The following is a 21,208-nucleotide window of genomic DNA, read 5'->3' as shown; positions in this document are numbered from 1 at the left end:
CAAAGAATGCTCAAACTACCGCACAACTGCACTCATCTCAACACGCTAGTAAAGTAATGCTCAAAATTCTCCAAGCCAGGCTTCAACAGCACATGAACTGAGAACTTTCAGATGTTCAAGTTGGATTTAGAAAAGGCAGAGGAACCAGAGATCAAATCGCCAACATCCGCTGGATCATCGAGAAAGCAAGAGAATTCCAGAAAAACATCTGCTTCACTGACTATGCCAAAGCCTTTGTGTGGATCACAACAAACTGGAAAATTCTTAAAGAGATGGGAATACCAGACCATCTTACCTGCCTCCTGAGAAACCCGTATGCTGGTCAAGAAGCAACAGTTAGAACCGGACATGGAACAATGGAGTGGTTCCAAAATTGGTAAAGGAGTATGTCAAGGATGTATACTGGCATACTTGACTTATATGCAGAGTACATCTTATGAAATGCCAGGCTAGATGAAGCACAAGCTAGAATCAAGATTGCTGGGAGAAATATCAATAACCTTAGATATGCAGATGACACCACCCTTATGGCAGAAATTGAAGAAGAACTAAAGAGCCTCCTGATGAAAGTGAAGAGGAGAGTGAAAAAGCTGGCTTAAAATTCAACATTCAAAAAACTAAGATCATGGCATCTGGTCCCATCATTTCATGGCAAACAGATGGGGAAACAATGGAAACAGTGACAGACTTTCTTTTCTTGAGCTCCCAAATCACTGCAGATGGTGACTGCAGCCATGAAATTAAAAGACGCTTACTCCTTGGAAGAAAAGCTACAACCAATCTAGACAGCATATTCAAAAGCAGAGACATTACTTTGCCAACAAAGGTTGCCTAGTCAAAGCTTACGGTTTTTCCAGTAGTCATGTATGGACACCAGAGTTGGACCACAAAGAAAGCTGAGAGCCGAAGAATTGATGCTTTTGAACTGTGGTGTTGGAGAAGACTCTAGAGAGTCCCTTGGACAGCAAGGAGATCCAATCCGTCCATCCTAAAGGAAATCAGTCCTGAATATTCATTGGAAGGACTGATGCTGAAGCTGAAACTCCAATACTTAGGCCACTGGATGCGAAGAGCTGACTCATGGGAAAAGACCCTGATGCTGGGAAAGACTGAGGGCAGGAGGAGAAGGGGACGACAGAGGATGAGATGGTTGGATGGCATCACCAACTTGATGGACCCGAGTTCAAGCAAGCTCTGGGAGTTGTTGATGGACAAAGAAGCCTGGCGTGCTGCAGTCCAAGGGGTTGCAAAGAGCTGGACGTGACAGAGCGAGTGAACTGAACTGACTCCTTTCAGGGCAGGGAGGTGGTCAGGTTCTGAAGATGCCTTAGAGGTAAAAGGTCGACCTGACAGCATCTGCTAAGGCTTGCCGTGCAGTGAGGCTTCTTTCTGGGCATTTACAGCCAGGGGGCGGCGGGGCCAGGCTGGGCCCGTGCACTTGAACCAGGGGCCAGAATTCCCTCCCACCTCAGTGGCACTAAGGCCCAGATCCCTGTGCTGCACAAGGTCAACAAGGCTGCTCGCGTTTTATCTTCCCATGAACCCAAAAAAGATGGCAGGAAGCCGGCAGGGCTCGCCTCCGAGTTAGGGCTGCAGCTGATCTGTCTGCCCACCTTCATGCCCTCTGTAACAGCACATGCTGCCTGGTAACAGCAAAGTCCAGAAACTGAAGACACAGCAATAAAGGGTGCGGCCCCTCTCTGCTGAGGCGTGGCCGGGCCCGGCCCTCAGCTCCCTGTGGAGGCGCGGCGGGCGACAGCCGGCCGGCAGCCCTGAGCCGGCAGCAAGGGCCAGAGGACAGGAACCAGCGTGGGACCGGGGGGCCGTCGAGGGCAGTGGGCAGAGAGCGCGCCAGGAGCGGCTCTCCACAGGTGGTGTTTCCCTGGCACGCCCGGGGCCAGTGTGAAGTCTGCCATAAGTGGCGGACGGTCCTACCAAGGCCGAGACCTCGAGCCAGCCTAGTGACTGGTGACGGCAGGAGGCAGGCTGGAGTCTCACAGACCCCAAATGAAAAGCAAAGCGCTGGGCAGAAAAACCCTTCCCTAAGCCCTCTCCTAGTTTTGGTGAAAAAATAAGAAAGTGAGGGCGGAACGTGAGGGTGCGTGTAACCCAGGAAGCGCCACCCTCTCTGCCAAGCCTCCGCCCTCGGGGCGTGGCCTTCACTGAGCCCCCGCCCTCCAGGCCCCGTGGGCGTGCGGGTCCACAGGCGCCAACTTCAGCACAGATGACCCTGATGCTAGAGCTAACCAAGCAAGCAAGAATTATCAAGTGATCATTACAAATATGTTCAAAGACTCACAGGAAAAGATAGAAGAGGTAAACAGATTTGTCAGCAAAGAAATATAAAGCATAAGAAAGAAATAGGAACCCTAGGTCTGAGAATTATAATACCTGAAATAAAACTTAACACTAAAAGTGGTTTACCGACAGCACGCGTAAGGCAGGAGGACGCCCGGGGACACTGCATGGAGCCCCCTGAAGTGGGCCGGAGTGTGAGACGGGGAAAGCGGCCCACGGGAATGCCGGTGTCCGCGGGCACAGCCACTGTCTCGAGGTCCGAGACGAGCATCCCCAGAGCCCAAGTGAGGAGACGGGGAAAATGGGGTAAAAAATATACTCCATGAAACACTGGCCTGAAGTTTTGCAAGTGTGATGAAAAGTCTGAAATCTCTAAATTTAGTAAGTTCAATAAGTCCCAACATAAAATACACAGGAAATCATACACAGGCACATAAGACTCAAGTTATTAAAAAATCAAAGATCTGAAACAACACAGCTGTCAATTCAGGACCGCAGACCCGGGAAAACCTGCCACTGTGCAGGATGAAGGTGCGTGTTCCCGCCGCCTGCAGCCCAGAAGTGCGGAGGAGAACCGCAGACCTGGGCTCACAGGAGCATGTGAGGAGCGGACATGGTTTGGACAGACCCGCCAGCTTAGGAAGAGCCCAACAACACACACAGCCCTACAAGGCGCGTGTCACGCGCAGCAGTGACACAGATGAAGACGAGTCACGCACGAGCTCTGATGGGACGGGACGCAGCCGTGACCAGAGCCCCCTCCCCACAGAGACAAGAGCCGCGTGAGATGGCCAGGTGGGCACAGGGCGCAGGGCCCATGACGTCACCCTGGGTACGCGGTCAGAACCTTCCACAGGCTCTGAAGACAGCCCAGCCGCAGCCGACCTCCCTCTGTGGGGGCAGGGCCAGTGACCCCTCACGTCAGCCCCGAGTGTGCCCCTGCCTGGAACACCCCAGCTGCATCCTTGGAAGTTATCCAGCTAAACCCCTCAGGGGCAAGAACACAGAACCCCTTTCTGACCATGCATCTCAGCTTAATAAAAGCAGGAAAAACTAGGCACATCCATGTTACCAGGGAAATTAATGGGAACCTTGGAAACACAAATCTGCTTTCAGATGTTAAATGACCCTCCTCTCCTTGGGCCCCCTCCAGCAGGAAGTCCAGAAACATGGACACAGGGGGCTGCCCTCCTGGGCAGCTGGGACCTGGTTGCTGTGCATAAACACAAGCGCCCTGGTGGCTCAGACGGTTGAGTCTGCCTGCAGTGTGGGAGAGCCGGGTTAGAGCCCTGCGTCGGAAAAATCTCCTGGAGAAGGAAATGGCAACCCACTCCAGTACTCTTGCCTGGAGAAGAGCCTGGCGGGCTACAGTCCAAGAGTTGGACACAACAGGGATGGAAGCCACCGGCAGAGCGCGGGCTCCCCCTGCCGAGCGCTGGGGGAACAACAGTGTCAGGCACCGCGGGTCCCTGAACCCAAGTCCCCTCTAACCTGGGAGACGCTCCTGGGGTCAGGCTTTCACATCACCATCTTGCTGACATGCGAGGCCCCGGGAGGACAAGGGGGCTTGCCCGGGGTCTCCATGCTCCACAGCCAAGGGGCCAAGGCTGGTCCTCCACCCCTCGGGCCCCATGGCTAGCGTCTTACCGGCACCTCCACCCCGTTCTTGCCGGCCAGCAGCCACTCCCAGCAGGCCAGGGCGGCCTCCATGCCGTGCTCGTTGAACATCTGCAGGGGGCCCCAGCACAGGTGGTGGAGGAGCCGCGGGTCACAGTCTGCAACCAGGGGATGCTGTTCAGAGGCCGACAGGCAGGCCCGCGGCCCCCACCCCACGCACGGCCGGCCGCAGCCCCTGGGGAGCACCTCTGCTGCTGATGAGCATGGCCGTCAGCTTGAACATGGCCTGCGTGTACTGCTGAGCGTCGCCGGCGCCCAGTGCAGCCTTCAGCTCCTGGACCATCATCTTGTTCAGGTCTGATGTGTGGCCTGTGGCGTCTGAGAACCGGATCATCCCGTACACCTGCAGGCAGCGGAGGTGCATGTAGCCCGGCCGCCCTGCCCACGGCTCTGTGCCTGCGCCGAGTGCCAGGCTGTCCCCGCAGCCCACCCCCTGCACCCAGAGCTCCTCCTCCAGAAGCACCTGCTGCTCCCAACGTTCTGGATGGACCCCCAGGGCAGGGGGCTTCTTGAGTCGGATGTTTTTTTCTTTCACAAGACTTGAGAAGAGCTCCCACCCCTTTCAAAGACTGGACCTTCCCCAGAGATGGACCTCCCGCCACCCCCGGGCGGGTAGGAGGCGGGTGGGCGGGCAGGGGAGGTACCTCGCCTGCATAGCGGTTGCGCAGGTTCAGTGAAGCCATGAAGTTGGAGTAGTCCTTCTTGACACAGGCTGGCCGCTCTGTGAGCTGCGTCGCCTGCAAACACACCTCAGTGGCCGCGCCGTCCAGCACGACCCCGTCTACTGCGTGGACCGGATCCCGCAAAGGACCGGCCTCCACTCTCCGTGAGAAGCACAGGCGGCAGCTCCCAGGCCTGGGGTCTGCCGCGAGCTCCCCAGGCGGGGGCCGGCCCCCGACACCCGCGCACGTACCCCGAGGCTCGTGCTCTGCCTGTTGTAGCCGGCGTAGTGCAGGACGCTCTCGGTGGCCATGGCCAGCCCCGTGTGCTGCGACAGGCCCGACACCCAGCTCTGGCGCTTGCTCAGGTACTCCTGTCACGGGGCCCGGTCACCTTGCAGGCGAGGCACGCCTCTGCGCGGCAGGGGGGCTCCAGCCGAGCCTCCACGCTGGCGCCACCCCGCCGCGCCACACTCCCCGGTCAGCTGCCCTGAGCCCCTCCGCAGTTCCACCGCATGCCCCAGCCCAGACTGGCACATCTGCCCCAGGTGCCCCCATGTCCCTGGCCCGTCACACCAGCGCCGTGTGTGGGTTGAGCACGCCGTCTGGGTAAAGCTCCCCACAGGTGGAGGGAGCTCACCAAGGCCGCTTCCCGCTGACCTCACGGAAATACCTGCAGGTGGGACTTGGTGACCGTGGGCGCCCACTTCATGGCCTCCTGAAGGATCATTCCGCAGCGCGCAGCGAAGTCTTTGACGATGCTCTGGCAGAGGGGGCGAGGGCAGGCAGCACTCAGCGCCCCAGGGCTGGACTGTGGCCCCGGGCCCCGCCCGGCCCCGCCTGCCTACCTCTCGGGCCTCATAAGTGTCCGGGACGGTGATGCGGTAGGGCACGTCGGGAATGTCATAGTATGGCTGGTCCTTGTGGATGTCCTGGAAGCACAGGGCCCGCCTCACACTGCGTCCCCACGGGCGCCTCCCTCCCTGCCCCCGCCCATCTCTGACGGGCGCCCCCCCTCCCCCCCCCACAACTTGGGGCGTGAGGCAGGCTCGGCGGGGCGGGCAGGGCACTCACAGCACTCAGTGACAGGGACAGGGTCTGCAGGATGTCCAGCATGGTCTTCAGCACTGTCCCGCTCCAGAGCAAGTGGGGGAACCTGCACCCAGAGCCCCCTGCTCAAGGCCCAGAGCCCCCCGCCCGGAGCTGTGCTCCTGAGACCACCCAACCCCATCGTCCTGGCCGCCACCAGCCAAGCCCCCCTGCTCCCCACGGGGCCCTCTCTGTTTCCATCCACAGCCCCCTGCTCCCACACTGAACAGGGCACGACGGGAGCCTTGACCAGCAGGGCTGGGGCACTGCCTGCACACGGGAAGTCCGTGTGTAACTCAGCCGTGCGTGTGTGTGCGTGTGCGGCACCTGGGGGTGCACAGGAGGAGCTGTCGGGAGCCGGGGGCTCACGGAGCAGGCTGTAGGTGTGGAGGCCGGCTCAGACACGCCCTCCGGCCCTGCCTGGACGGCAACTGCTCGGCAACCACGGAGGCCCGTTCACTGAAGCCGTCACGGGGCCGTGGGGCAGGCCCAGGCCGCCCTCAGCACCCTCCCCCGGCAGTCATTCCCATGGAGCTCCGGGCACGGCAGGGACAGCGTGGGGTGCAGGGGGCTCAGGGTGGGCCTGGTCCTCCTGTGGGCCAGGGGGACACCCGGGGCCTGGGGGGCCACGGCTGGGGGGCGGCGCGCGGCGCAGCAGGGAGCGGAGCTCACTTGTCCACCAGCCCAGACAGGTACTTGTCGGCGACCCTGCGGATGCGTTTGTGGACGTGGTTGAAGCTGACCAGCAGGAACTGCGCGTGCCGCTCCAGCTCCTCCTCGTTCTCCTTGGTCTTGGCCTGGGTTTGGAGCACACACGCTGCAGGCCCCGCACGTGCATTCTGGCGGGCACGCGGGCGCCCCCCCGAGGCTTACTTTCTCCGCCATCATGTTCAGGAAGGCGTCGAACACCTTGTCGGCGACGGCGATCACACACTGCATCATCCCTGCGACACAGGGGTGTCAGCGGGGCCGCCCACGCCCCCGGCTGCTCCACCAGCCCCTTACAGGCACCCCTGTGACACGGGGGTGTCAGCGGGGGCGTCCGCGCCCCCAGCTGCGCCAGGACACTCCCACCAGTGATCACACACTGCATCACCCCTGCGACACAGGGCATCAGCGGGGCCGCCTGCCCCCGGCTGCACCGGGATGCTCCCGCAGCCCCTACAGGCGCTTCCGAGTCAGCACACGGCCCAGGCGGCGGCGCAGCAGCCCGCCTCTGCTCTCTCACTAAAACCGGCAAATAGCGCCTAGGCCGTGAGTCTCTCCTCTCTGCTGCCTCAATTTCAGTATTTCTACGTGGTTTCGTCCCTTTTCTTACATTAGGTTCGCTTCACTAGGGCTTTGGTGACGGGCACGCTTTGACAGCACAGAGAGGTTCGAGTGTGGTCCTGCTGGGACGGGGAGCCTCGGTCTGTGCACGGCACCCGAGGGCCTGCGAGTCCTCACGTCTCACAGACTCGTGTCCCGAAAGCTCCCCAGGAAAGGAGGACGTGGCCTTAAACCAGGCGTGGCCCGCAGGTCCTGCCGCTGAGGCTTGTGGGAGCCGCTGGGTCTGCTCGGGAGCAGCAGGCCTGCTGGGGCGCGCAGGGTGCCCAGGAGGGGCAGGCGCCCACGGCGAGCTGCCTGCTCTTGGCGGACCAGCCCCTCCAACCGCTGCTCGTGGGACGTCTCTGCCCATCAGCTGCGGGGCACCCTTCCTACCTGGTCACTGACACCAGGGGTGGCCCTACACAGGTGCCCGACCTCTCCCTGGACCCTGTGGCTCTTTCCTGGTCTCCCTCTTTCCTGATCGCATGAGAGGAACAACTACAGTCGCTAATTTACAAACACTTGGTGGAAGAAATGGGCTTCCCTGGGGGCTCAGTTGGTTAAGAATCTGCCTGCAATGCAGGAGGCCCGGGTTTGATCCCTGGGTCGAGAAGATCCCCTAGAAAAGAAAATGGCAACCCACTCCAGTACTCTTGCCTGGAGAATCCCCATGGACAGAGGAGCCTAGCAGGCTACAGTCCGTGGGGTCATAACTTAGTGACTTGTCACTAAACCGTAACGACTGACTGACTAAAGCACCAGCAGTGGAAGAAATAAAGTTAGACACTGCGCACACGCGCACGCACACAGAGACACGCGCACGCACACAGACACGCGCACGCACGCAGAGACACGCGCACGCACGCAGAGACACGCGCACGCACGCAGAGACACGCGCACGCACGCAGAGACACGCGCACACCACCTCCTCAAGTCCTTCAAGATGCACGTCCTACTGTATCTTCCCTTCTTTTAAGCAAAACAACAGAAACGTATCCACGTTTGCGTTCTGCACCCTGGCCTTGGTCCTCTCAGCAGCAGTGTCCAGAAGCAAGACTGCTCCTCAGCCAAGAGCCGCCCAGCACAGCCCCGCTCCCAGGGGCCCAGGCCCACGAGCCGCCCAGCACAGCCCCACTCCCAGGGGCCCAGGCCCACGAGCCGCCCAGCACAGCCCCACTCCCAGGGGCCCAGGCCCACGAGCCGCCCAGCACAGCCCCGCTCCCAGGGGCCCAGGCAGGCGCTACACTCGTGTTTCTGAGGCAGCATGCAGCGCCGCGGAGCTGCCTTCTCCACGTACACAGGGAGCACTCCCCGCTTACACCACTGAACCCCGGCGCGCGTCGGAGGCCCGCGCTGCCACCTACCAGACTTGTCCTTCTGGATGGCCTTGTCCTCGAAGTAGCAGAACATCACCTGGAACCGGGCGGGGTCGCTGGAGCGCAGGACCCTGCAGGACGGCCTGGGTGAGCGCGCAGCTCGGGCCCGCAGCGCCGCTGGCGGGCGAGGCCGCGAGCGTGGCCGCCCCTCCCGGGGCCGCCAGGGCCACGTGCAGGGCTGGCGGCTGCTCTGGTGACAGTTGAGTGGCCTGGCCCCAAGCGCAGGCGGCCCGCAGCGCTGGAGCCCGGGGGCAGCGGGGGCTCAGGGAGGAGGCGCACACGGGAGAGTGGGAGCCCGGGCTGGCGCTTCTAAGGACACTGATGAGCCAGGAGGAGCGGCATAGCCCGAGCCGGGACAGTGCACACAGGGCCAGCCCGCGTACCTCATGTACTCCAGCCGGTAGACGGACAGCAGGTAGGTGGACATGGCGAAGTCCAGCTTGCCGATGAGGGCGGACACCTCGGGGGCTGGGTCCAGAAGGTTGACAACGGTGCTGCGCAGCTCACTCAGCTCGGCCTGTAGGCGGCGGGGCGGCCTGAGCGCAGGCGACCCCAGCCCGAAACCGGCCCCGTAGCCACGGGCACGCAGGACCAGCCCTCTCATCCACAGGAGCGTCCCCAAACCCCGCCTGGAGCACCGTGCTTGGCAGGGAGGCATCCTTACCGGCGTAACTGTATCGTTCTTCATGGCCGAGTTGTACTGGAGGACGGACCGCAGAGGCTCTTTGCTGGGAAAGGTGAGCAGCGGGGACTTGGTGGCGATCTCACAGACCCCCTCATACCACTCCTCGGGCCAGAGTCCTGCAAGACAGGGAGGGCTGAGGTGCCACCTGGCTCGGGAGGCGCCCCACTGGGGCCCTGCTGAGAGCAGCTCTAGCCATGGGCCCCGTGCCTGTCCCCAGGATGGGGACAGAAACAAGTCCGTTTCCTAAGTGGGGCAGGGTCCCCGAAGGCACGTGGGGTTCCCAGAACCCTAAACCACGTCCTCACTGTGGAGGCAGCAGCCACATTGGCCGTCCTGCGCGTGCACACACGCCCTGTCAGGACCCTGGGCCTCGCTCTGCGCTGCCCCTGGGGGGTCCCCTACCTGAGCCCTCCACGGCGAACCCCATCAGCACCGAGTACAGCCAGAAGTCCCGGAAGAGCTTCTGCAGCCTTGGCTTCGGCTCCTTGATGGGCGGCAGCCGCCGGGTGAGCTGGTGGAGCAGAGGCAGAGAAGGGGGCTGTCTGCACACGGAACTGAGCCCTACGGACGCGAGCCCATGACCCGCCCTCCAGGCCTCCTCTCACAGGAGCGGTCACCTGGCCCGGGAGGGAAGGCCGGACCAGCAGCCCCCAGCAGGCTCCCTGAAAACCCTCCCGCGCCCTCGAGTGCAGGTGGGCTTTGCGCTGGGAGGGACCAGCTCTGCTTCACTACCAGGAAGCAGGCGGCAGCTGCCCCAGGACCTCAGCCAGGTGTTTACAGGTGGGCAGGAGAAGGCAATGGCACCCCACTCCAGTACTCTTGCCTGGAAAATCCCATGGAGAAGCCTGGCAGGCTGCAGTCCATGGGGTCGCTAAGAGTCGGATGCGACTGAGCGACTTCACTTTCACTTTTCACTTTCATGCATTGGAGAAGAAAATGGCAACCCACTCCAGTGTTCTTGCCTGGAGGATCCCAGGGACGGGGGAGCCTGGTGGGCTGCAGTCTATGGGGTGGCACAGAGTTGGACACGACTGAAGTGACTTAGCAGCAGCAGCAGCATGCAGCCACCAGGCTGCAGGAGCACCAGGCCCGAGGCGGGGGAGCAGGGGGGGTGGGGTGGGGGGCAGGGAGGCGCGGGGACCATGGGCAGAGCCCAGCGCGCGAAGCAGGTAACAAGTGAGCCTCTTGAGACTGGACTCCCTGCACCCGCAACCTGACAGTGTCCGGCTGTGTGCGTGCGTGTGTGCGTGCATGTGTGTGCGTGTGCGTCTGTGTGGGGGGCTCAGGTATGGAGAATGGTGACAGGTGCCCACAGCTCCTGGCAGACGCGTGGATCCTCCAGAGCCTCTGGCAGAGGTCCAGCCCCCACACAGTGCTAACCACCACCGCAAGCGGGGCTCCTCGGTCCAAACGTGTACTATGATCTATAAGCACCAAGTACGTGCCAGGTGGAGGCCAGGAACAGGGTGATACCCACTGCTGTGGGGGGATGGCAAGATGGGCCCCTTCACCCACTGTGGGTAGAATGATAATCAATACGACACTTCTTGGAAAGTGAGGTCGAAATACACATCATAAAGGAGATACCCCAGGGCTTCCCAGCGGTCCATGGTTACTACTGGACTCGCACTGCCAGGGGCCAGAGTTCAACCCCTGTTCAGGGACAGAGATCCTGCATGCTGTGCAGCACGACCCAAACAAACAGAACCCCACAAACTAGACACAGAGGCGACCAGGGCCAACGGCTCCTGCGAACGCCCTGAGAACCTCTGGAGATCCTGCATGCTGTGCAGCATGACCCAAACAAATGGAACCCCACAAACTAGAAACAGCGGCGACCAGGGCCAACAGCTCCCGCGAACGCCCTGAGAACCTCTGGAGATCCTGCATGCTGTGCAGCATAACCCAAACAAACAGAACCCCACAAACTAGAAACAGCAGCGACCAGGCCCCCGGAGCCTCGGCGTGGCCCTGCTTCCCTGTGACACGGGAGTGGGGCTGGGTGCCCTGCAGGGACCAGGCACGGCACGCAGGCCTGGGCCAGAGTCTCCTCGTGGCGCCCCCAGCCGAGAACTGAGGTCAGCATGCACGGTGGTGGGCGGCTACCCACGGCTATCATGTCCAGGGTAGCATCCGAGCCACCCCCATGACACAACTCAGCCCTGGCCGCAGAGTCCTGACGGCTCATCCACATGGAGACAGATGGGCCTCCAAATGTTGGAGTCGCAGCTGCTGGGCGGTGACCAGGCACACAGCGGGGCTTTGTGCTGACGAGGCTGGGGGGCGGTGTTCCATCTGCGACCTGTGTACTTTGGAAGACCGCGACTGCAGCCCAGCACCAAAGGTCACAGAAGCGCGCGGCCGGCCTTGGCTGATCCCACCCCTGCAGAGCCACTTCGCACCAGCGGCACAGAGGTGAGTAGGTCCCAACCCTTCTGCTGGGTGAGAGGGGTGACAGGCTTCTTTTTCTTTCTGGCGACACCTTCCAACAGTCCCTACCGCTCTTTTCAGAAGGGGAAGGTCTTCTGTCCATTTTACCTGCCCGTGAGGAGGGTCTGAGCGAGCTTAGGGACCTGAACTGGGAATGGGGCTGGGGGTGGGCATCCTGGTTCTGGGGCGTCGCAACTGGTTCGGAAAAATGTGTCTGTGTGTGTGTCACATGTGTGCACACACGTGCAGACAGACCTGGTGAGCCTGGGGACAGGGGCCCTGGGGGTGTTCTGTGCTGAGTCTGAAGTCCCGTCCACTTTAAGAGCGTCCTCGGCTCCGTCAGCCACGCTCCTCCTGGGCCGGGAGACAGCAGCCAGGAGGGGCAAGGATCACCAAGTCCGGGCCCTGCTCCGTGTAACCAGCTGAGGCAGTGCCACAGAACATGCCCAGAAAAGCAAGCTTTTGAATGATTTACCTTGAGAAAGCACCGCTTCTCTTCAAACGTAGTACCCTGGATTTAAACGCAACCGAACGATAATTCTGAAGCATGTTACTTAACTCCTGCAATGCTGAATGCCAAGACTACAGGTAAATGTACCTTCCAGGTCCCTAGCTTTAATCCACAGAAAGTGAGGTCTCAGAAGATACACCTGCTCCCTCTGACGAGAGCGCGATGAACGCATCAGGCTTGTCAGCGTGGAACACACGACAGGACACGAGACGCTCCCACGTGTGCTGCCTGAACACGGGCAGACACGGGCGTTTTCGCCTCCGCCTCCCTGTCGGCTCTCACTTCCTCCTCCTGAACCCTTGATTATTCAAGCTGGGGCTGTCTAAGCCTTTTTTTTTTTAACTTGAGAAGAATACTTTCAAGCACAGCCTCAACAGGAGACCTTCGGCAAACAGCTTCCTTTCTCCCCTCTCCCTTTTTAAGTGTCCTGCCATCAGTATCCACATTCAGTTCTGCCCAGAACCCTGGCCCGATCCTGCTGGCACCGCGCACCTTAGACCTGTGTCCTGAGCGTAGGCGATGTAGGGGCAGCGTCCGCGACAGGCTGGCGGGAGGGGAGGGGCCGGGAAAGACAACAGAGGGGTCAAAGTCAGGAGCCACGCGCCTGTCCCTCTCCAAACCGTGGTGCTCCGGGCGTGCGGCTGACCGCACTCAAGGGGCTGAGGGCTGAGCCCTGGACACTGCGGAGGCGCCATGACCCTGGGTCCGGTCGAGCCTCCGGCCCAGTGCAGGTGGGACCTGCATGCTGACACCCAGGGCGGAGCTCCTGGCCTGGCCCCACACACGGGCAGAGGCTCGGGCCGGGACTCACTGAGCTCCAGGGGGCATCGTGCACTGAGCCCATCCTCAGGCCCAACCAGCCCAGCTTCACCTCACGGGAGCCCGCAGCGCTCTCCTGGCCTGGGTGGGAAACAGGTCCTGGTCCCCAGAGGCCCAGCAGGAGATGGCCACACACACGCACACTGAACAAGACACGGCCCCTAGGGAACTGAAGGGACGCTGGGTGCAGGAAGGCAGGCGTGCAGGGGAGGGGCGGCAGGCAGACGCCCCCCGGGGCGCCCCGCTCACGAGGAGGAAGCCCCTCAGGCCTCTGGCGGTACCTTCTAACAGCACCCCCCAACACCCTAACCCAGAGCGCTAAGGTGCTCTTGGTGGAGATGGGGCCCTCCCTCCCACAGCAGTGGGCAGTGACTGGCAGATGGGAGAATGCGCACACCTCACCCCCGGGCTGTGAGCAGCCCGGGCGACCCCTACACTGCAGACACGGCCCAGGTCACGCAGATTAGACCCCCACGGACTCCCAGGACAGGAGGCAGCCCCCCAGCCCCCTGCCAGCAGCGTCCTCGCGAGCCCTCCTCACTGCACGTGGGCCCCCGACCGACTGGGGGACACTGCTGTGCCTCCAGGGCCCTGGGTGTCACTCAGAAAACTGACCCAAAATTCAGTACCTGAGTGAAAAGGAAACTCCCTGGGTCTCCAGGCCCCACGGTTTTGCCCACCTTTCCACCAGGGGTTCTGAGTGGCGCTCACAAGGCCGCACAGAACGTCAGGCGTGTCTGTCACCAGATCCTCAAGCGTCTGGGGACGGGCGCCCGGGGCCCCACTGGTGTGTGTGGGGGTCCCCAGGCCGCCCTCACGCGTCTGCTCTCCCCCGCTGCAGCTCCTCCGGGATGTGGTGCCCGCTGCGCCCGCTCCTGCTGGCCCTCCTTCTGGCATCTGCGTGTAGGACCCTCGGCCCGTGGGGGCAGCGTGATGACGGCGGGGGCGAGCCTGAGTCCGTGGAGCCCCGGTGGGGGCGGCTGAAGGGCAGCAACGCGAGCGGGCCCCTGCCGCCCGCCGCCTTCCACGAGGAGAACACCGTCACCGGCGAGTGGGCCGCGGACGGGGAGGAGGAGGAAGACTACCTGGACCTGGAGAAGATCTTCGGGGAGGACGACGACTACAGCGACGTGGTGGACGCGGCCCCCCCCACGCGCCCCGGGGCGGGCGCCGGCAGCGTGCTCCCGCTCTTCCCCGGCAAGAGCCGCGTGCAGCGGCTCAACCTCCTCAACGCGCAGTTCGCCTTCGACCTGTACCGGGCGCTGGCAGTGCGGGTCGGCGCGGCCGACAACGTCTTCCTGGCGCCCGTGGGCGTGTCGGCGGCCATGGCCATGCTCTCCCTGGGCCTGGCGGGCGACACCCACCAGGAGGTGCACACGGCCCTGCGCTTTGCCGAGTTCGTCAACGCCAGCGCCACCTACGAGCTGGGCACCGTCCACAACCTGTTCCGGAAACTGATCCACCGCCTCTTCCGCAGGAACTTCGGGTACACGCTGCGCTCCGTCAGCGACCTCTACGTGCAGAAGCAGCTCCCGGTCCTGGATGACTTCAAGGCCAAGGTCCGGGAGTACTACTTCGCCGAGGTCCGGGCAGCCGACTTCTCCGATCCGGCCTTCCTCGCCCACACGAACCGGCACGTGGCCCGGCTCACCAAGGGCCTCATACGAGACGCACTGCAGGACGTGGACCCCGCGACGCAGATGCTGCTCCTCAACTGCCTCTACTTCAAAGGTAGGAGGCGGCACGGCCCCGGGGCAGACGCGCGGGCAGGGCAGCGGGGCCTGCAGCCTCCACCCGCACGCCCCCCGCAGAGCCAGGCTCAGGGTGGCTCGCAGGGCCAGGGAAGGTCCCGGCGAGGAAGCCCGTGCTCTACGCCTCGCCGCCGCCGCGATGGCTGCTGCTGTCAGCGTCTCCGTCTCGCGCACGCGGGACTGTACCGCGGCTCTAAGGAGCAGCGCTGCTCAGCGTCCCCTCCAGCCCGTGTTACACCTGAGTTCGCACCTTTCTCTGCAGCAGGCCCACCTGGACCTCAGTTTTCTTATTGTTTTTCGGGACGGACCAAAGGCTGGAGACAGGCTGGGCTTGAAGGGCTCACACCCCCCTCCTTCCCGGACAGCTGGGGAGAGGAAATCAAGCCTATATCTAGAGCTACTGCTCTGGGCCAGCAGCGATCTACCCCCAAGCCCCACACCCGTGCACACAGGCTCCTGGGACCCCAGAGATAAGGCCGCGCGGGTCTGTAAAGCCCAGGCCCTGCTTGCAATGCCCTGTGGGCACCCCAGCCAGGAGACCTCAGCGCCCCCCACCGCCCAGGGAGCCGGCGGGCAGCCAGGAGCAGCAGGGTTGCGGTGCAGCCGTGCGCGCGCCTGTGGCCAGGTCAGCCTCTGAGCAGCGGTTCTCAAGTGTGGTCCCCGCACCAGCAGCATCACTGCCACCTGGGTCCGGCCCAAACCAGATGTGCGGTGGGCCTCGCAGCCTGTCTGGGCGACCCCTATGACGCTGTCACAGAGGCCCTGCTCCGCTGACCTCACAGGGTCCTGGGTGAACAAATTCCCGGTGGAAATGACGCACAACCACAACTTCCGGCTGAACGAGCGGGAGGTGGTCAAGGTCCCCATGATGCAGACCAAGGGCGCGTTCCTGGCGGCCAGCGACCAGGAGCTGGACTGCGACGTGCTGCGGCTGGAGTACGTGGGGGGCATCAGCATGCTTGTGGTGGTCCCGCACAAGCTGTCCGGGATGAAGACCCTGGAGAGCCAGCTGACGCCCCAGGCGGTGGAGCGGTGGCAGAGGAGCATGACAAACAGGTGCCACGGGGGTGGGGGCGCGGGGCCACGGTTGCCATAGGGGAAGGGGTGCGGTCCCCCAGGCCGCTGTGAACTCAGCCCAGAGCTCTTGCTCGGCCAGAGGCGATCAGAGTGCAGCAGCGAGAAAAGGCGTGGGACAGGAGCGGCACGGCTCTGCCACACGCCCGGCCCGCCCCCAGGGTGGTCCGCCGCGCCCGTTGGTTTCGGGTCCCTGTCAGGACAGGCTCTGTGGCTGGTCAGGGTGGGAGGGACGCATCCATCACCTCCCCATCTTCCTGGGCCCGCGTGAAGACGTGACCCTGGTCTGGGACTCCCTGCAGGACCAGAGCACACAGACGGAACCGGAACTGGGGGAAAGGCAGGCCTGCCCAGGAGCCAGGCCGCGTCATGCCTCTCATGTTTGCTTTAAGGACCGTCCCTACTGGGCTTCCTTCCTAGTCTGACTGCCCGCCACCTCTGCCCTGAGCTGGTGACGGGGCCGACCACCCTGCTGATCCCTGCTCGGTCCATCTGGCACCAACCGCCAGTCAGTGTCCCCGTAGTCCCTCAAACCTTCTGTGGGCCCCACCTGCACAACGCAGGCCAGCCGCCTGGCCCGCCCACGGCCCTGCTCCTGCCCCAGCCAGAGGAGCCTGTCGCTGCCTCCAGCAGGCCCCATTCAGGCCCCGGGTCTTGTCCCCGCTCCTCCGGGATGGCCCGGCAGAGGACCCGGTCTTGTCCCTCAGACGCTAACAGACTGCTGTGTGCTGTGGCGTCGCACGCGGGGTCCTGGCGCCAAGGGGGCAGCGGGTGCATGCTGTGCGCGTGCCATGGAGCACGGAGGGCGGCAGGCCAGGTGGAAAGGCAGGTGCTGTCCCTCGAGCGCGCTGAGCTGCACCTCAGCCCCTTACACGTTGAAGTGACAGGCGCCCACTGGCACACGTTGTCAGGTGCCTCTGAGCCCCAAGCCAGGAAGAGCTCTGCCAGCAGGACAGGGACTCACAGGGCCGAGGGCCCCGGGGCACGGCAGCAAGCGCTTCTGAGGAACGGGGTTAGAGGGGTGGTCTCCCCATCCTCGCCGGGCAGGGCCGGACGTGCAGGCCGCAGGCTGGCATGGCTGTGATGTCTCAGGGAACAGGGCCTGAGACGCGCCGTTGGTAAAATGCGCTCTCTTCCCTACCAGGACGCGGGAGGTGCTCCTGCCCAAGTTCAAGCTGGAGAAGGACTACGACCTGGTGGGCGCCCTGCGGGCCCTGGGGGTCACAGCACTCTTCGACAAGCACAGCAACACCACGGGGATCACTGGCCAGAGGATCGTCATTGACCTGGTAACACCCGCCCTCGCCCGTCCCGTCTGGGCAGGGCCCCCCGAGCCTCTGCCCTGCCTGTGGACCCTGGGCCTGCCGTGCGAGCGCCCTGGGGACTCCCACGTGGCCGCGGTGCGCACCACAGAGGTGACACCGTTCACCCCCTTACACAACACGACCCCAGCTTAGCTGACGGGTGGGCACTGAGTCCCGAGAGCTGTCCCGACCCACTGAGCCTGGGCCTCCCCCGCCACCCTGCCCCTTCCCGGGAGGACACACAGCTCTGCGCCCTGCCCCGAGTGTGACCTCTGCTCCTGATGCGCCCTTGTGCCCGACGCAGTTCAAACACCAGGGCACCATCACGGTGAATGAGGAGGGCACGCAGGCCGCAGCCGTGACCGCCGTGGGGTTCATGCCGCTGTCCACCCAGGTCCGCTTCAGCGTCGACCGGCCCTTCCTGTTCCTCGTCTACGAGCACCGCACCAGCTGCCTGCTCTTCTTGGGCCGGGTCGCCAACCCCGCCAGGCCTTAGTGGCAGGGCTGGGCGTCTCGAGTGCTTCGGGGCATCCGCGATTCCGTTTCCCTTCTCACAACCACCAAGAGCTGCTGGTGCCGGGACCGCGTGGCCCGGCCCCTTTCGGGAGACGTGGGCGAGGAGGCAGCGCGCGTGCCACCCGGCTGGCAGGACGGCTGTCGCTGAAGGCGCTGGCGCAGACACACAGCCCCTCCTCACAGTCACCCCAGGCCAGCAGCGCCCCTCTGCCACCCAAACCTTCCCCCACTGTGGAGCACGAGGGAGCCCAAGATGCCGACAGCCAGCCCCTCCTCGAGCAAGGCACGGCCGCTCAGAGCACAGCGTGGGGTTAATAAACGTGCCGCTTTTACCGGGCGTAGTCTCCTTTCATAAGACGAGTAACTGAGAGAAGCTGAGCTCACACTGCCCGACGCCCCAGAGCGCTGGAGGCTGAGAGCGACCTGAGGGCCCCGCAGGGACCCAGGGCAGGGCACGCCCTTGGCGCAGACATGGTGGTGTAGATGGGACCGGGGGCCGAGTGCCCGGCGCGGCCTGAGACCCACTCCCACACTGGCACTCTGAGGCGAGCTCTGTGCCTCAGGCTCCCCGTCTGTGAAATGGGGGTGGCAGCCCCACCTCGCAGGACTGTGTTGAGCATAAAGTGGGTCACTGCTTGAAGGGGTTCAGGTCAGTCCTGGGCCAACCACCCAGCCTGGGGATCCTAACGGGGGCCTCGCTGGGCCCCCGCCCTCCTCTGCCTGAGGTGAAGTACAGACTCCTGTGGACAGATGCCACTCCCACGAGAACAGGCAGTTTTCAAAGGGGCCCATGAGCTGAGAGTGTTAGTCCACAACCTCGTGTTACGACACCGGGAGAATAAGTAACCTGCCCAAGGCCCTGGAGCTGCAAGGGGCCGCAGGCCGAGCAGCCTGAGAGCACGTTTTCCACGGCCTGTCACGTGGCTGCGCTCCAGCTACAGGTTCCAGCTATGGAACCTGGGACATTCTGAGGAGCGTTCACAGAGTCGCAGGACACAGCCCACGACCCTCAGGCAGGAAGGAGCCTTGGAGGCCGGGGAACCGGCTCCCTGACCCCAGGCTCCAAGGTCACCCAGGAGGAAATGGCTGCCTTAGGGAAGGAACCCCCGCTTCCCGCCCAGACCCACTGGCTCGTGCCCTCGACAGAGTAACTCAGGACAGTGCGCCACAGAAAGAGTGTAGAATGCCAGAGCAAACAAACATCGAAGGAAGTCCGTGTCTCCCTGCACGTCCGGGTTGACCCGGGAGCAGAGGCCAGAACCACGCTCTCCAAGCTCTGTGTTAAGCAACAGAACCAATATTTGCCCCCCCGCCCCCAGCATAACCATTAACTTGCTGACTCCACAGAACGCACTCCGTTCATGTGACGGTCACAGCAGCGACGCAGACGGCTTCAGGTGAGCGAGCACTGGCCTGTCACTGCTAACAAGTCTGCCCGCCCTGATCACCAGCCCCTGGACGGTCACCCCGCCTTTCAGAGCAGCTCTGCTGACAGAGTGTGCATTGGGGGGCTGGGACAACCACTAGGACCCCACGTGCGGGGCCAGGACTCCAACCCCTGCCCTGGTGACCCTAAAACCTGTGTGCTAAATCACAGCTGCACACGTGTGCGGAGTCACTTCAGTCCTGTCCAACTCTCTGCGACCCCATGGACTGCAGCCCGCCAGGCTCCTCTGTCCATGGGATTCTCCAGGAAAGAAGACTGGAGTGGGTTGCCATGCCCTCCTCCAGGGGATTCTCCTGACCTGGGGATGGAACCTGGGCCAGAGATAGCATGCTCCCTCTACACAGCCCGTGACGCCTCACCAACAGAGCTGAGAACTACATATACGCCAGTCGACGGTGGGCTCCTGTCCACCTCGGCCAGCAAACACCGCAGCCTCAGCAGCCCCCAGACTCAGATGACGAATGCCCTCAGAGCAGGCCCCGAGACCCCTTTCCTGAGACACGGATGGACTCTCCACCCACCCACCTGGCCTCCACTTCCGGGGTTGCCCTGCAGCTGGGGGTCAGCCCCTGCAGAGCCCCCGCTGTGGGGACACATGCGTTCATGCTCAAAATTCGAGCGACGAGGGAGCTGGAGGCAGAAGCAGGGGCTCCACCCCAGGGCGTGCTGAGGGGGCGCTCGGCAATCACCTGTGTAAACAGAGCCGGACATGGGCCTGGCTCAGGACTGGCAGCTGTAACGCTGGCCGGGAACTGCCTGGCATAAGGGCCACTTGGGAAGAAGTAGGGCAATCCAAGACAGGACAAGCAGACGTGAGCCCTCGGCACAGCAGCACACAGCGGGACAGGCTCGCGCTCCCGGGCAGGCCTGAGGGCTGCACCCCGGCCCAGGGACCTGAGGGCCCAGGCCCACCAGAGGGGAGCAGGCGGCGGGGCGGGTGGGGGCGGCGCGGGCCTGGCCACAGCGGGGCACCAGGGAGGGCCCGGTCAGAACCCACACCCGGGGACACGCCGTCGGGTCTGCTCAGCTGGTCAGGGGGCACGGAGGAAGCGAGCCTGGCCACATGGCCACGCACCCGAGGCAGCACCTGTGGAAGCACAGCAGCCAAGTTGGAGACACGGACGGGCAGGTACTCACCACTGCGATCACGGGGATGAGCACGCCCAGGTTCCCCGCACTGCTGGAGGCCTGCGGGGACAGAGCCAGGTCACTGGCCAGCACCCCTTGTTTCATTAAACAGAAAGATAGAAGGGCCCCACACGCAGCGTGAGAAATGAAACTCCTTCAAATCAAAATGATGAAAGACGTACAGGGAGACAGGTCAAGATGTTTAACCTAACAGTCAAAGGAGGACACAGCGAAAGCCACACGGGGTGGGACGCGTCTACCGTGGTGACTGCACAAAGACCTCGCAGCATCACAGGCGCGACGCCCGAAGAGCACCTGGTCCCCCTGCAAGGTGCCCGCTCAGATGCCGCCCCCAGAGGGCGTGTGGCCACCTGACACCTGCGTTGTTCCCACCACCTCTCAGTCCCACTCAGCCCGGAGGGTGGCCCCCACCCACGCCCACCCCCACAGGGCCTGGCGGTGCCCACCTTGAGGGCGGGCCCCTTCTCGCTGGCGCGCTCGCTGGCCCGCTTGCCCTCCAGCCCCAGCTGCACGAACAGCTCCAGCAGGTTCGTGAGCAGCTCATCCACGAGGCGCTCGTCCTGGATGTTGGCTGCGACGTTGGCCAGGGCGTTGATCACCGCCAGCGAGCAGTGCCTGCGGGAGCGGAGGGACAGACAGCCGGCCGGAGGTGAGCAAGCGCAGCCAGGCCAGCCCAGCCCTGGGGTCCAGGGGCCGGGCTCCCGAGGCGGCTGCAGCGAGCCCGCGGACGAGCAGCCCCAGAGCCAAGGGCTGTCGTGAGGACACACACGGCGCCACGCACACACATGGCTGGCGAGCGAGCCGAGGTCACGGCCACCCAGCTGCCCGCTCCCCCGGGGGGCAGGAGGGGCGAGGAGGACCTCCGCCCCGCCCTGCGCCCTGCCTGGGCCTGGCCAAGCCGAAGGAGGTCCTGCAAACACAGGAGGAGCGTCTGCCCTCGGGCGTTGCATCCGAGGCTGCAGTGCCGCACTCGGGGCCCCGAGGACGGCACGGGAGCCCTTGCCGGGGCGCCGCCCTGACCACAGAGGGGCGCGAGAGCTCCCTGACGCGCGGGCTCGGGCTGGCCAGACTGCGGCACCGCTGCTCAGTGGGCAGGCTGACCACGGGCAGGCCAG

The 21,208-nt window shown here is 63.5% G+C and overlaps 2 protein-coding genes across 5 annotated transcripts in view; one reads left to right on the top strand and one right to left on the bottom strand.

Moving 5' to 3' along the window:
• PI4KA (phosphatidylinositol 4-kinase alpha) overlaps positions 1 to 21,208 on the bottom strand; it is a 58,878-nt gene that overhangs the window by 11,878 nt on the left and 25,792 nt on the right. For 2 of the 3 annotated variants that reach the window (XM_025267211.3, XM_045163171.1), the window contains 15 exons: positions 20,540 to 20,708; positions 20,082 to 20,132; positions 9,495 to 9,603; positions 9,072 to 9,208; positions 8,791 to 8,924; positions 8,396 to 8,478; positions 6,597 to 6,667; positions 6,396 to 6,520; positions 5,709 to 5,790; positions 5,483 to 5,566; positions 5,308 to 5,397; positions 4,889 to 5,008; positions 4,620 to 4,712; positions 4,162 to 4,318; positions 3,946 to 4,073 (listed from right to left, as the gene is read on the bottom strand). In XM_025267211.3, the coding sequence (XP_025122996.1) occupies positions 3,946 to 4,073; positions 4,162 to 4,318; positions 4,620 to 4,712; positions 4,889 to 5,008; positions 5,308 to 5,397; positions 5,483 to 5,566; positions 5,709 to 5,790; positions 6,396 to 6,520; positions 6,597 to 6,667; positions 8,396 to 8,478; positions 8,791 to 8,924; positions 9,072 to 9,208; positions 9,495 to 9,603; positions 20,082 to 20,132; positions 20,540 to 20,708 (1,633 nt within the window). The remainder of the gene's footprint in view (positions 1 to 3,945; positions 4,074 to 4,161; positions 4,319 to 4,619; positions 4,713 to 4,888; positions 5,009 to 5,307; positions 5,398 to 5,482; positions 5,567 to 5,708; positions 5,791 to 6,395; positions 6,521 to 6,596; positions 6,668 to 8,395; positions 8,479 to 8,790; positions 8,925 to 9,071; positions 9,209 to 9,494; positions 9,604 to 20,081; positions 20,133 to 20,539; positions 20,709 to 21,208) is intronic. The other variant, XM_025267212.3, reaches the window with a different exon arrangement.
• SERPIND1 (serpin family D member 1) lies at positions 11,224 to 17,829 on the top strand. Of its 2 annotated transcripts, none has more exons than XM_044930599.1 (5): positions 11,224 to 11,507; positions 13,694 to 14,583; positions 15,386 to 15,659; positions 16,822 to 16,966; positions 17,286 to 17,829. In XM_044930599.1, exons 1-5 carry the CDS (start codon positions 11,239 to 11,241, stop codon positions 17,475 to 17,477), a joined length of 1,770 nt encoding a protein of 589 aa, XP_044786534.1. In that variant the 5' UTR covers positions 11,224 to 11,238; the 3' UTR covers positions 17,478 to 17,829. The 2 variants fall into 2 exon arrangements, with proteins under 2 accessions (XP_044786534.1, XP_044786535.1); XM_044930600.1 differs by lacking the exon at positions 11,224 to 11,507 and adding an exon at positions 12,626 to 12,764.

The sequence above is a fragment of the Bubalus bubalis genome, chromosome 17, assembly GCF_019923935.1.
Source record: "Bubalus bubalis isolate 160015118507 breed Murrah chromosome 17, NDDB_SH_1, whole genome shotgun sequence".
Lineage (NCBI taxonomy): Eukaryota > Metazoa > Chordata > Mammalia > Artiodactyla > Bovidae > Bubalus > Bubalus bubalis.
The sequence above is the reverse complement of the archived record's forward strand: the minus strand, read 5'-3'. Positions and strand labels throughout refer to the sequence as shown.

Excerpts from the sequence above, each read along its gene's own strand:
- SERPIND1 (XM_044930599.1), top strand. The coding sequence starts at position 11,239 with ATGACACAACTCAGCCCTGGCCGCAGAGTCCTGACGGCTCATCCACAT. Across the intron at positions 11,508-13,693 it reads TTCGCACCAGCGGCACAGAG|CTCCTCCGGGATGTGGTGCC; the intron begins GTGAGTAGGTCC and ends CCCCCGCTGCAG. Across the intron at positions 14,584-15,385 it reads CAACTGCCTCTACTTCAAAG|GGTCCTGGGTGAACAAATTC; the intron begins GTAGGAGGCGGC and ends CTGACCTCACAG.